General features: G+C 51.9%; 1 protein-coding gene across 1 annotated transcript; it reads right to left on the minus strand.

Moving 5' to 3' along the window:
• Positions 1-226: 226 nt before the first annotated feature.
• Positions 227-3,414, minus strand: KASH5 (KASH domain containing 5). The gene is made up of 9 exons (XM_035308815.1): positions 3,390-3,414; positions 3,168-3,242; positions 2,773-2,953; positions 2,323-2,360; positions 1,885-1,951; positions 1,666-1,815; positions 1,433-1,550; positions 945-1,193; positions 227-500 (listed from the first exon to the last, which is right to left on the minus strand). The coding sequence occupies exons 1-9, from the start codon at positions 3,412-3,414 to the stop codon at positions 432-434; spliced, it is 972 nt and encodes a 323-aa protein (XP_035164706.1). The 3' UTR covers positions 227-431.
• Between the last annotated feature and the right edge of the window lie 8,982 nt (positions 3,415-12,396).

Consider the following 12,396-nt stretch of genomic DNA (forward strand, 5'->3'; position numbering starts at 1 on the left):
TGGGCACTGGGGGATGCAGGGAGGGCTGGAAAGTGGGGGGGGGGGGGGGGTGATGGGCAGTATGGACAAGGGGTAGATGGGAATTCTGGGGGACCCAAAGTGCCATGTGCCATCACTCCAAGCCAGCACAGGTTTGTAGGAGCCACACTTGTGTCCATGCTCTTTGCATGCCCACATTTACACTTTTTTCTTTTTTATTACAATTTTACCCATTTTTTCCCTCCCACCTTCCTACTCCTTCAGATTCTGACAGCCCTAGTTTCCAGCATCCTGCCCCAAAAAGCAGCTGGAGACCGTCTGCCCTGACCTCTGCCTCACAAATGTGTGGTGTTTGAGGCTGAGCTAGAAGAAGGATGAAAACGCGGATTTGGGAGTTCTACGGGCATTTTCAGCCAGTGAGAGCCCTGTGTCCCCCCAAGTACCCACAGCACCTACATGGCCAAAGCCTCCAGTCTCTGCCTCAGCAGTTTGTGGAGGCTGCTGATCTCCATCTGTAGCTCCTTGATTTTGGGGGAAGAAAAAGACTTTGTTAGGGTTTCTCCCATCTCTCCTCTCCATTTTGCTGGATTTGGGGGCTTTGTGGGGGCTGTGCCCACACAGCGCCCTCATAATGCTGCAAAGCCTCCAACAGGGCCTGCATGCCACACATCATCTGCAGAACTGGGGGGAACAGGGACGAATCTGGGGTGCTTCCATCCCTTTGCAGGGGATGGAATAGTCCTGGGGGACTATTTACTTGAGGAGAGGGATTCAAGGTGCTCACCTTGGCGAAGGCAGATCGCAGCAGGAGACCACAGCAATGCAACAGGGCTGGAGGCCATGGCCACATTGGCCTCCACAGATGGGCATAATGGGGGAGGGGCCGCCAGCCCCATGTGTTGTTGTTCCCCCCCAGCTGAGGGAGCTGGTTCGTTAGCATTTGACCAGGCTCGGCTGCCTCTTACCTGCAGGATGGCATCATTCTTTGCCTCCAGTGCCTGCAGATTCTCCTTCCTTCCCTTGGCCTCAGAGAGCAGCACTGAGTTCTGCTTCAGAGGAAAGTGGGTTGATACCCAGTGAAATTGGACTAAGAGCTGCTGGTGTTCCATTGTTGTGGGGGCACAGTGTTGCGGGGCACCCTGGTTCTTCGTGCCCATCCTCACCGTCTCCTGAAGGCCGGTGACTTCCTCCAGAAGGCCATGCTGCTCCCTTTCCTGGAGGGGAAAGAGTGTGCCGTTAAGTTGCTGGGATCAGCCCACTAGTTGGGGCGCATGCGACCGGAGGCTGCACACCACCAGGTCTGGCCCTGCCCAATGCAGCCTCACCGCCGAAGGCAGGGCAAAGGCCAGCAGCCAGCAGCCAGGAGTCATTGCATCACCTTGGCATTGTTTTAAGAGGAAAAAGTGGGAAAATGAGCAACAGAGTTGCCGAGCAGCTGGTGGGGGGCACTCACCAGGCGCTGATTTTGTTCTATCAGGCCTCTGTTCTCCTCCTGGAGCCTCCTCACCTCATCCTCCAGGTCCTCCAGCTTTTGGCTGGTTGCCCAGCCATGCTCCAATGCCTGCTGGGCACTGCGAGAGACAGATGGCTGCTGGTCATCACCCGGCAGCACTGCTGCAGAGACGCATCTGCAGCTGCCTGCATGTCCCTGCCCCGCTTTCCCAGCACCTATGGGTGCCCTCTGACCGGTGGAGCTGCGCCGTCAGCCCTGCCACCTCCTCAGCCAGCTGGGCATTCAGCTCCTCAGCTGACTCCAGTGCAGAGCGCAGCGTGGCGTTCTGGTTGGCCAAGTGCTGCTTGGAGCGCTCCAGCTCCTCCTGGACGCTCCTGGTGTCCCTGCAGTGAGAGGAGGCTCATTAGCACCACTGAGGTGTGATTTGGGAGCCCAATGATGCCAGTACCTACAAGGTCACGCTCTCTCTTTCACCACCATAGCCCTCAAGATCCAATGTGGCTGTGAGCACGTGAGGTCCTGGGAGAGTAGAGAGAGATGGGAGTCTGCATCCATGGAGCCCCAGCAACAAAACCACAGTGCCACTGGTGCCGTGAGCATCTGTGAGTCTGCCCCACCACTCTGAATTGCTGCCCCACACCTCCAATTGCTGCCCCACATCTCTTAGTTTCTGCCCCGCTACTCTCCTTTCCACCCCACACTGCAGCATTATGGCTGGACATGGGGTGGCTCAGTGGTTTGTGTGTGATTGCATTTTCCACCAAAGTCCACGCCTTGTGGGCAGGAAACAAGGAGGTGTCACTCAGCTGGGGCTTCGAATTAGCAGTGCTGCCAGAACGCGCAGCATGGCTGGAGTGGGCACTGATCTTTTTTCCAGTGCGGACACCTACCAGCTGTTACATCCAGCTCCTCAGCAGGCTGCAAGGCCCTGGGGAAAGAAAAGCATTGAGACATTGGTGGGAATCAGTGAGATGGGCACACAGCACGGCGATTCTCTGCCACAATTCCCACTGGGGCTCCTGAACCAATCGGTGTCAGGGCGCGGAGCCATAATTCCAGTATTTGGCTCCTGAAATGCCACTGTTGGGGCACAGAAACCTAATTCCATTATCTAGCTCCAGAAACACCCGGTTTTGAGCTGCAGAGCCCGAATTCCCACATTGAGACAGGTGTTGCAGATGCAGAGCTGAAATGCCCACATTTAGTTTGAAACGCCCAGTGTCAAGGCACGGAGCCATAATTCCATTGTATGCTCCAGGCACACCCAGTGTCCAGGCACGGAGCTGTAATGCCACCATTTGAAGCACTGCCCCCGCATGCCTGTTTCCTCAAGCGCTCACCCGTCCCGCTGACAGTGGGCGATCCACTCGCGCATGACAGCACGGAAGGTGGGCAGATCCAGGGCCACCCCCGCCGCCGTCAGCTCCAGCATCTGCCTGAGCTCCTGCAGCTGCTGCTCCTCGCCGCTACGCCCCGTCACTGCCTGCAGGTACTCCACAATGCGCCAGGCTGGCACCGCACCTGCCATCAGTGGCAAAGCTCACCACATGCCCCGCGTCCGTCGGGCAGTGCGCGCACCCATTGGGCTGCCCATTCCTCCACCCATTGGGCTCCAGCCCCCTGCACATGTTCCCGCAGCATCCCCCAGCTTCCGCGCGCTATTCAGAAGGTGGAAATAGGCAGCACGGAACGAGAAGGAGGCCATGGGATGGAATCGGGGTCCCAGCACCGCTACCTGTCTGCTCCGCGTCACAGGCAGCGAAGGCGCAGTCCAGCAGGGACTCCTCCAACCAGCCACCCTCGGCCCCAGCTGCGGGAGGGTAACGGGAGAGGTTACGGGGCCCGACGGGGTGCTGCCTGGCACGGCAGGACGCCATGCACCCTTTGGAGCCATGCTGGGGCCACCTCATTCTCTGGGGGGCCGCCTAACGCCCTCTGGGCAACAGGCAGTACGTACTGGCTGCGCCTTCTCCGCTCTCCATGCTCTCACGGCACTGAGGGGACACCGGGGGGGGCTGCTCCTCCTCACAGCCCCTCACAGGGAATGGGTGCAAGCCCCGCCCACTTCCCGCCCTCTCGGGGAAGGGGGCGGGGCCAAGCAGGAGCCCTTCCCGCCCTTTTGGGGAAGGGGGCGTGGCCACACCCAGCCCCCTCCCGGTGCGCCCCCCCCCCCCCCCCCCCCGGGGTTTGGGCCGAGGTGCCCGCGCTGTGCTGAGCTTGTGAGGCCTAGGGCCTGCAGCCTGCTTGGGCTGAGCTTCTCCGCAGCAGTGGGAGACTTGGTTGCTCCTTTTCTTTAGTCAGAACAGCAGTCCCTCTACTGAGGAGGTGGCGAGCATCAACTGATAGAATGAACTGGGTTGGAAGGAGCCTTCAGTATCATCTAATTCCAACCCCCCTGGCATGGGCAGGGACACCTTCCACCAGACCAGCTTGCTCAAAGCCCCATCCAACCTAGCCTTGAACACTTTCTGGGAAGGGGCATCCACAGTTTCTCTGGGCAACCTCTTACTAGGACTCACCACCGTGATAAGGAAAGAATTCCCTCCTCATATCTAATCTAAATCTACCCTTCTTTAAGATTCAAACCATTGCTCCTTGTTATATCATCACCTCTTCAAGCTCCTGAATGCTCGACCCTGACACACAGGAAGAAAGCAAAGCGGCAGGAGGCTGGCACAAATGAGAAAGGAACTCCTGACCAAAATCAACAGGAGAAGGAGGCAGATAAATGTGGGACCTTGCTGTCTCCCAGCCTCAAAGGTTCAGTGATTCTGTAAAGGAGAGACTCGTTATGGTTTGTGTGTTCAGGGAATGGGAGGGGGTCATGGGGAAAGCTCCTGGCTAGGCAGAGGGTCCAAGTCCAGCTGCTGGGCAGATCCATATTGTACATGTGTCTGTGTAGGTATATGTTTTCCTGGAAAATACCCTAGCATACAAAGAGCCAAGCATTCATTCACTGTGATCCTGGTTTTGCTTGCTTTGTAGTGTCATTAGGTGTTTCAGAGATGGTTCTCACAGTAATTCACCCAGAGCCCCTGGTTCTGTGTTTCATGGATTACTGAGGGCAGATGGAGAGACATCAGTCAAGGCAGGAAGGTGCTCAAGTGAGAACAACGTGAGGAAGCAGTGTGGACACCTAAGTCCTGCTGGGAAACAGTTGCAGACATGGGACAGCATAGGACAGCGTGTGGTGGTTATGGTCAAGGTTCTTTTGCAAGGCTGCAAGTGCCCAACAGAGGGAACATCTTTGTCTGCTGATCTCTGACTTTTGCCTTTGTCATTGATGCCTATGAGGAGACACCTCATCTTTACAACAATAGGGTCTCAATGCCTCCTCATCCCCCTCCAGGAGTCTAGGAGACGTCCTCCTGTAGCCCTGTACTTGCCACTGCCCTTACCCACATTGCACTGGCCCAGGAAGAGCCCTAAACCCCACTGGAGGGACAGGACCTCCCTTCCCAGAGGCTGGGGTCAGGGCCCAACTGTTGGACTTCATGGGACACATCAAGGTTTCCTCAGCATCAGGGCCACCTTTAGTTGGCTTTGGTCTCCCCATCATCACTGCCTGCACTTTTCTGCTCTAACAAGCCCACGGGGAGGCTTGGTCAGTAATGTCCCTTGGTGGACCATTAACACTGTGAGAGGCTTTGGAGTTTGCATCAGACTTGGACTACTTGAGAAGCTGCTTCAGCCACACAGGAGCAGCTCCTCTGCAAGGTGCAGCAGGGCTGGGGGCACTGCCTGCAGCTGGCATGGGGAGAGGTGAGAAGGGGAGAGAGGTTCAGGGCAGCCTGGGGTGGGAAACCAGAGGAGAGCTCTCTGGGGGATAAATCTTCACAGCCACCTCCCCACGGTAAGTCTCTGAGTGCAGGGCAATGCCGCTGCGCACCCTGCCAGGCTCTCCTGGAGCTGGCAAAGCCCTCAGCCGATGGGAGCTGTCAGGAGGACGCTTGATGTTGGAGTTGAAGGGCACGCAGGGCTTGTGTGCTGCAGGGTCAGCGTGCAGTGCCCAAGGGCTCCCTTCTCTTGGGGCCAGCTGCAGGCTGTGCGGCCGGGGGTGCAGGCAGGGGTGCCCAGGGCTGTGGTGCAGAGCAGGGTCCCTGCTGTGCCCCAGGGGCTGTGTGCCAGGACAAGGCCTCTGCTGCCTGCCAGGCTCAGCACTCAGCCTGCCAACAGCAGCTGGGAGAGCGTGGAGTGAGACACCAAGGTCAATGCAGAAGGAGAGCAGGAGGTGCTCCAGGCGCCCGAGCACAAGTTCCCCTGTGGCCCGTGCAGTCAGCACTGGCCTTGCAGAATGCCTGCACAGGCACTTCCCCACTTTGCCCAAAGGTGCCATGATAAAGGGCCACAGTGCATTGGTAGGGTTAAAAGAGAAGGGGTCCTGCTGGATGGCTTCCAAAGGTGAAAGCCTTCCAAAGCAGCCTCTCTTCTGCTGTCAAGAGGCTGTTGCGTCGGACAGGGTGCTCAAAGCTCCACATCACCCCAAGGCATTCCCCAGGGGACTTTTGGAAAGGAAGCTTGAGGCAAGTGCTACCTGGAAAGTTATCTTTTCAGCAATTTTTAGAGCCTCTGCCTTCATTTGCCTGCTCTGACTGGGAGGGTGGTGGTAGAAAGGCTACATGCTAACAGAGTCCTACAGCATTAATTACACTGAGAGATAAATCAGCTGGTGATGAACCTTAGAGTGTAGCTTCACTAATCTCTACTTACAGCCTGCACTGATTTTTTTTCTGAGCTGTTCTTTAGAACCTGCAAACAGGGAGATGTTCCTGGACCTTTCTCTATCTATGTTCCTTGTTGTGCTGTTTATCATTTCTGGGTGGTGGCTTAAGGTTATTATTTTGTTGTACTGTGTATCACTGGCTAGTGGTACAATAAAATTACTAGTCATTAATCACTTCTGTACTTCAGGATTCATGTCTTGGAAGCTATTAATAAGTACACTATCTTTTCTCCTCAGGGAGCCAATCTGTGGGGGAGACAAGGGGGGACGCTTTTCCCCACTACTTCATTCCTCCCCTTCTTCTTCCCCTTCTCCTCCAGGCTAGTTACAATAGCTCTTCAAAACTTTGACATACCAAAAGACATGTCAGCACCCTGGCAATTCCAAAAAGACACAAATGACTTCAGCTTGGCCTAGTCTTACCGAGCCGCAGTCAGCATAACTCCAATCACTGCAACAGGCCCTACAACCACTTCAACCCCTGTGACAGTCTCTGTAGTCACTTCAAATTCTGCAACACACCCTGCAGGAACTCCAACCCCTGCAATACACCTTGCAGCCACTCCAACCACTGCGACAGGCCCCGTGGCTGGGCCAGCAAACCAGCAAGAGCCAGTATCAGCTATCACTATACACAAGATGAAACAACAGATGCGAAAGACAGCTTGTTTAGTAAGGAAAGAAACTCCTACTCTGACAAGGAAGGAGGAAGAAGACAAGGCAAGCTACTCTGAAGTAGGGCGTCATGGGAAATGGAGGAAGAAGAAAAAGAGTAGCAGTAACCATCTGATCCCTAGTTCAGAGTGTGATGCAAAAAGATTTCAGCCATTGCCCAGGTGAGCACATTGTCACCTGGCTACTCTGATACTGGGATAACAGGGCCAGTAGCCTTGAATCAGTGGGCAGGAAAGCCAGGCAGCTGGGATCCCTTGCTAGGGAAGGGCATTGATAAAGCAAAAGCACAAGTCTTCACCCTCTGGAGGTGACTCCTGTCAGGCATGAAGAAAAGGTATCCCTTCAAGGAAGATCATGTATGTCAGCCAGGCAAGTGGACCCCCAGGGAGAGGAGTATGCAGTACCTGAGGGAATTAGCTATTCTGCAGATTATTTATGGTAACCTAGACAATGAACACATATCCAAAGATCCAAATCAAGTCAAGTGCACATGAGCCATGTGGTGGAAGTTTGTACAGAGCACATCATCATCATATGCCAGCTCATGGCAGTAATGACTTGGAAAGACCAAGAGGAACCCATGGTGGATGAATTGGCTAGCCAACTCCAGCAGTAGGAAGTCTCTTTTCTTCCCTATGGGCCTGTGTCTTGACTATTGAGAAACTACCAAGACGTCCATCAACTTAAAGAGAATATATCTTCCTCCCCACGTGTACAAAGCAGTGTCTCATCTATCAGGAGTTAAGAGTTTCTTTGCTCAAGGAAGGGGATATAGTGGGTACACACCACATGCCACCCAGTAGTTTTACCTGTGTGATCTTGGAGACGACATGAGAAAATGGGATGGGGAATCGACCTGGACCCTAGAGGCACGGGTACGTTAGCTGCAAGTTTTGTCTCAATTACAAAAGGAGGTTCTTCTGAGAAAATTGTTGCTCCGGTTTCCAGCAGGCAGTCCCTCAGACAGAGCAATAACCATTTCTAAGAGCTAGAATTATATGGCCCATAGCTCTGCTAATTGAGCAGAACCTTCTGTCCATTCAATTGTGACAAGCTCATCCACTACAGAGACAGCAGCAGTCATTCCTTGGAATTTACCCTGAATCCTGTCAGTAAACCAGACACTGTCTGGGTGACAGGTTGAATTCAGGACCTCCTGGACAGGAGGCTCTCCACAGTCAGTGGGCATTCCTATAGGTTCTGTGACTTTGGTAACTCTAGTCTCCCTAGGCAAGCCATCCATGGCTACACAATGATGGATGTACAGTGCCCACAGTGGTCGTAGATGCTGCCTGTAAAGGTAGTGGTTTACTACCAAGAATAGGCTTGAGAACAGTTGTTGGGGCATAAGTTTACACTTCTTCCCTTAATCAATGGTTCAGCTGCTGCTAGCCCATTGTAAACAGTTAATAGCACCTTCACCAACTTGCATAACTGTGCTGAAAATTCATAGAATCATAGAATGGCTTGGGTTGGAAGGGACCTTAAAGATCGTCTAATCCTAACCCCCCTTGTCATGTGCAGGGGCACCTTCCACTAGACCAGGTTGCTCCAAGCCCCATCTGACTTGGCCTTAAACACTTCCAGGGATGGGGCATCCACAACTTCTCTGGCCAACCTGTTCCAGTGCTTTACTACACCCTGAGTAAATAATTTCTTCCTTATATTGAATCTAAATCTACCCTCTTTTAGTTTGAAGCCATTACTCCTTGTCCTATCATTACACTCCTTGACAAACAGTCCCTCTCCAACTTTCCTGTAGGCCATTTTCGGTACCAGAAAGCTGCTAAGGGTTTTTGGTTGGATGAGCACAGAACTCCATCAGCACGGGGACTTCCCAGCACACCTCCGGACAGGGATTGGGTTCCTCTGTCACGCCATGTGCTGACCAGAACTCACTCCCCACTCCATCCCCAGCTGCATGGCACCAGCCCTGGAAGTCCCATTGCTCCGCTGGGTGCTTCAGGGTACATGTGTGGTACCCTGGGTACAAGTGTGGGGCAAGGGCTGGGGCAGTCTCCACTCACCAGGTTTGTTCCATTTTTCTTCCACAGCCTCTTTTAGTTACCCCAATTACAGAATTATAGAATCACAGAATTGTAGGGGTTGGATGGGACCTCAAGAGGTCATCAGGTCCAACCCCCCTGCCAAAGCAGGTTCCCTAGAGCAGGTTGCCCAGGTAGGCATCCAGACAGGTCTTGAATATGTCCACAGAAGGAGACCCCATAACCTCCCTGGGCAGCCTGTCCCAGTGCTCCATCACCCTCACCGTGAAGAAGTTATTCTGCATATTGGTGCGGAACTTCCTGTGCTCTTTTTGTGGCCACTGCCCCTTGTCCTGTCCCCTCAAACCACTGAAAAGAGGTTGGCCAAATCCCTCTGTCTCCCATACTTCACGTATTTATAAACATTAATAAAATCCCCTCTCAATTCCTGACACAGCACACAGGAGACAGAATTGCTGATTCTCTGTACTCAGGGCAGCAATCCTCCACATCACCCACCCTGTGCCAGTGGGCACCCATCCACTTCTTTTGATTTAGCATAGGATATCGTTGGCTTTCTGGACTGCATGCAGACATTGCCAGCTCATGATGAGCTTCTTGTCCACCAAGACCCCAAGGTCCTTCACTTCAGGGTTGTTTTCAACCCATTTGCTGCCCAACCTGTATTTGTGTTTGGAATTGTCCCAACCCAGATGCAGGACCTTGAACTTGGTATTGTTGAACCTTGTGTGGTTTGCAGTGGCCCATCTCTCAAGCCGGTCCAGTTCCCTCTGGATGGCATCCCTTCCCTCCAGCACAGCAACTGCACCACACAGCTTGGTGTCATCGGCAAACTTGCTGAGAGTATGCTCAATCGCAATGTCCATGTCACCAACAAAGATGTTAATCAGATGCTGATCTCAATACTGACCCCTAAGGAACACCGCTCATTACTGATCTCCACCTGGACATTGAGCCGTTAACTACAACTCTTTGATTGAGACCATCCTGCCAGTTCCTTATCTACCTAATGCTCCATCCTTCAAATCCCTGTGTCCCTAATTTAGAGACAAGGATGTCATGGAGGACAGTGTCACATGCTTTGCTGTGCTCCAGGTAGATGATGTCAGTTGCTCTTCCCCGTCTACAAATGTTGTAACCCCATCATAAAAGGCCACCAGATTTGTCAGGCACGATCTGCCCTTAGTGAAGCCACGCTGGTTGTCATCAATCACCTCCTTATTTTCTATGGGCCTTAGCAGAGTTTCCAGGAGGATCTGCTCCATGATCTTACCAGGCACAGAAGTGAGACTGACTGGCCTGTAGTTCTTTGGTCTTGCTCTTTCCCTTTTTTAAAATGGGGATTATGTTTCCCCTCTTCCATTCAGTGGGTGCTTTAACGGACTTCTCAGATATGATGGACAGTGGCTTAGCAAGTCCCTCAGGACCCATGGATGTAGCTCATCAGGTCCCATGGACCTGTGCACCTTCAGGTACCTTAGACGGTCTTGAACCTGATCTTCTACACTGGGCAGTTCTTCATTCTCCCAGCCCCTGGCTTTGCCTTCTGGGACTTGGGCAGGGTGGATGGAGCACTTGACGATGATGACTGTGAAATGTGTTAATTTGATTCGTGTCAGTATGGAACAATGCTAGGGCCGCATGATGAAATATAACCTTCTATCTAAGAAAAACAGAGTGATTAGTGTACATAGTTCTTGTATCATGCAAAGGAAGGGACAAGCAATTTGTGTAAATAGAGGGGTTTGAAGGGCGAACATTGAGACTTGAGTCTGGAAGATAAGAGGAAAGAGTATTTTTAGGAAACTGCAGACTTTTGCATGGGACACTGCCCAAGCCTCTGATATCCAGCAAAGAGATCCACCAAATAAAGAGAAAGGGGGAGTTGAAGGATGACCGAAGGACAAAGCCTGGGAGGAAGACTACAAGCCTTCAGCACAAGAGACCCCCAGAAAGACCACCAGAGACGCATGACACACATGCGTCCGGAGAGGGTTTGGATTCTGGGAACTAATTATAATAACCCTGCCTTTTCTAGGAATAGTGATGAATATGTATTAGCCTAGGAACATAAAAATCAGCCACCTGATGTAACAGGTGTGCATCTTGGTGGAGCAGAGACTCCCGGCGCACCCAGCGCTGTTTGCTTGCCTCTTAATAAATTACAAACTTTAATTAGAATCCTATTTGCGACTCAATCATTTATGACAATGACTGAGGAAAAAAAAAAAAAAAGTTGCTGAGTGCCTCAGCCTCCTCCCATCTCCTTCCAGAGGAAGCCCACATTTTCTCTGGTCTGCCTTTTATCACTAAGGTATCACTGAGCCACCAGTGACAACACAATCGTCTTTGCAAGCCATGTGTCTGCTCTGCTCCTATCAGCACCTCATAGAATCATAGAACCAGTGAGGTTGGAAAAAAACTCCAAGATCATCAAGTCCAACCATTAACCTACCAGTGACTCAACCGCTTCCCTGGGCAACCTGTTCAGACACTTCACAACTCTTTCAGTGAAGAAATATTTCTCCTCAACACCTGCAGTAAGTTGAAAACATCATCATGTGAGGGCAACACAGGAGAAGACACTTTTGAGACAGGGAAGAAAGTAATACAAATTTGGATGGCTGCTTTTCTTCCTGTTAAAAAGAGTAAGGTGAAAGGATTTTGTTGTTGGTGGTGTTTTTTTGTTGTTGTTGATGTTGTTTTTTGTTGTTTTGTTTTTCTGTTGTTTTTTAAGAATAAAAGGGCAAGATGGACATCATCATATCCCTATGGATGTGATCAATAAAAGAGCAGCTATATCTTGGCCAAGTAGCAAATGTTAATTGCTATGTAATTCTTTATGCCATCACTACAGCAGTTGATATGTGTCACTGCAACTGTATTACAGTAAGAGTCACACAGATTGAAGAATTAATTTTGATGGAGCTGAGCAAAGTGCCGTGGTGATAGCACCGAACAAGGACAGCGGTGATGGAACCAGAGCTGGCCTCAACAAGAACAATATAAAACCACTGACCACCTATGCTGCCCTGAAGGGCTGTTAGGATAGAGCCCAAAGTCATGGACTAAGTGAACTCAACAGACATTTTAGAGGGATAGCCCATAGACTAAAGGAATGATAGCTCTGTGTAGATTATCAAAAGGCCAGAAAGGTGGTGATTAATTAGGATGTCACAGAAAATGTGGGACCTGAGCATGCTGTAAATGGTATAGAATAAGGGGTGGATATTATCCTGGATATTTCAGATAAACAGTGTTAATTGTCTTGAAAAAGTGCTCCCAACGGAAGCCTTTGGGTACACCTGAACTCCCCTGGGGAGCCTTTACACAACCCCACACAAAACAGAGCTCTTCGCTTTCTCTCTTTCCAAACAACCTTAACCGTAACCCTAACCCTAAATATGGGGTTGGGGTTGGGGCTGGGGCCAATATAACCCAAATATAACCCAAACGCCTTGAAACCCCAACTGCCCTGAAACCCCAACCTAGCCACACCAAAACCCTTAACCTGGGGGGGGGGCCGCCAGGGGGGGGGGGGGGGGGGGGGGGGGGGGGGG

This window comes from Oxyura jamaicensis, chromosome 33 (genome assembly GCF_011077185.1).
Source record: "Oxyura jamaicensis isolate SHBP4307 breed ruddy duck chromosome 33, BPBGC_Ojam_1.0, whole genome shotgun sequence".
In the NCBI taxonomy this organism is placed as follows: domain Eukaryota; kingdom Metazoa; phylum Chordata; class Aves; order Anseriformes; family Anatidae; genus Oxyura; species Oxyura jamaicensis.

Coding starts and splice junctions, on each gene's coding strand:
- KASH5 (XM_035308815.1), bottom strand. CDS start 3,414: ATGGAGAGCGGAGAAGGCGCAGCCA. Junction 2,361..2,772: donor GCCCACTGTCAGCGGGACGG/GTGAGCGCTTGA, acceptor TTCTTTCCCCAG/GGCCTTGCAGCCTGCTGAGG. Junction 1,816..1,884: donor GAAAGAGAGAGCGTGACCTT/GTAGGTACTGGC, acceptor CTCTCACTGCAG/GGACACCAGGAGCGTCCAGG.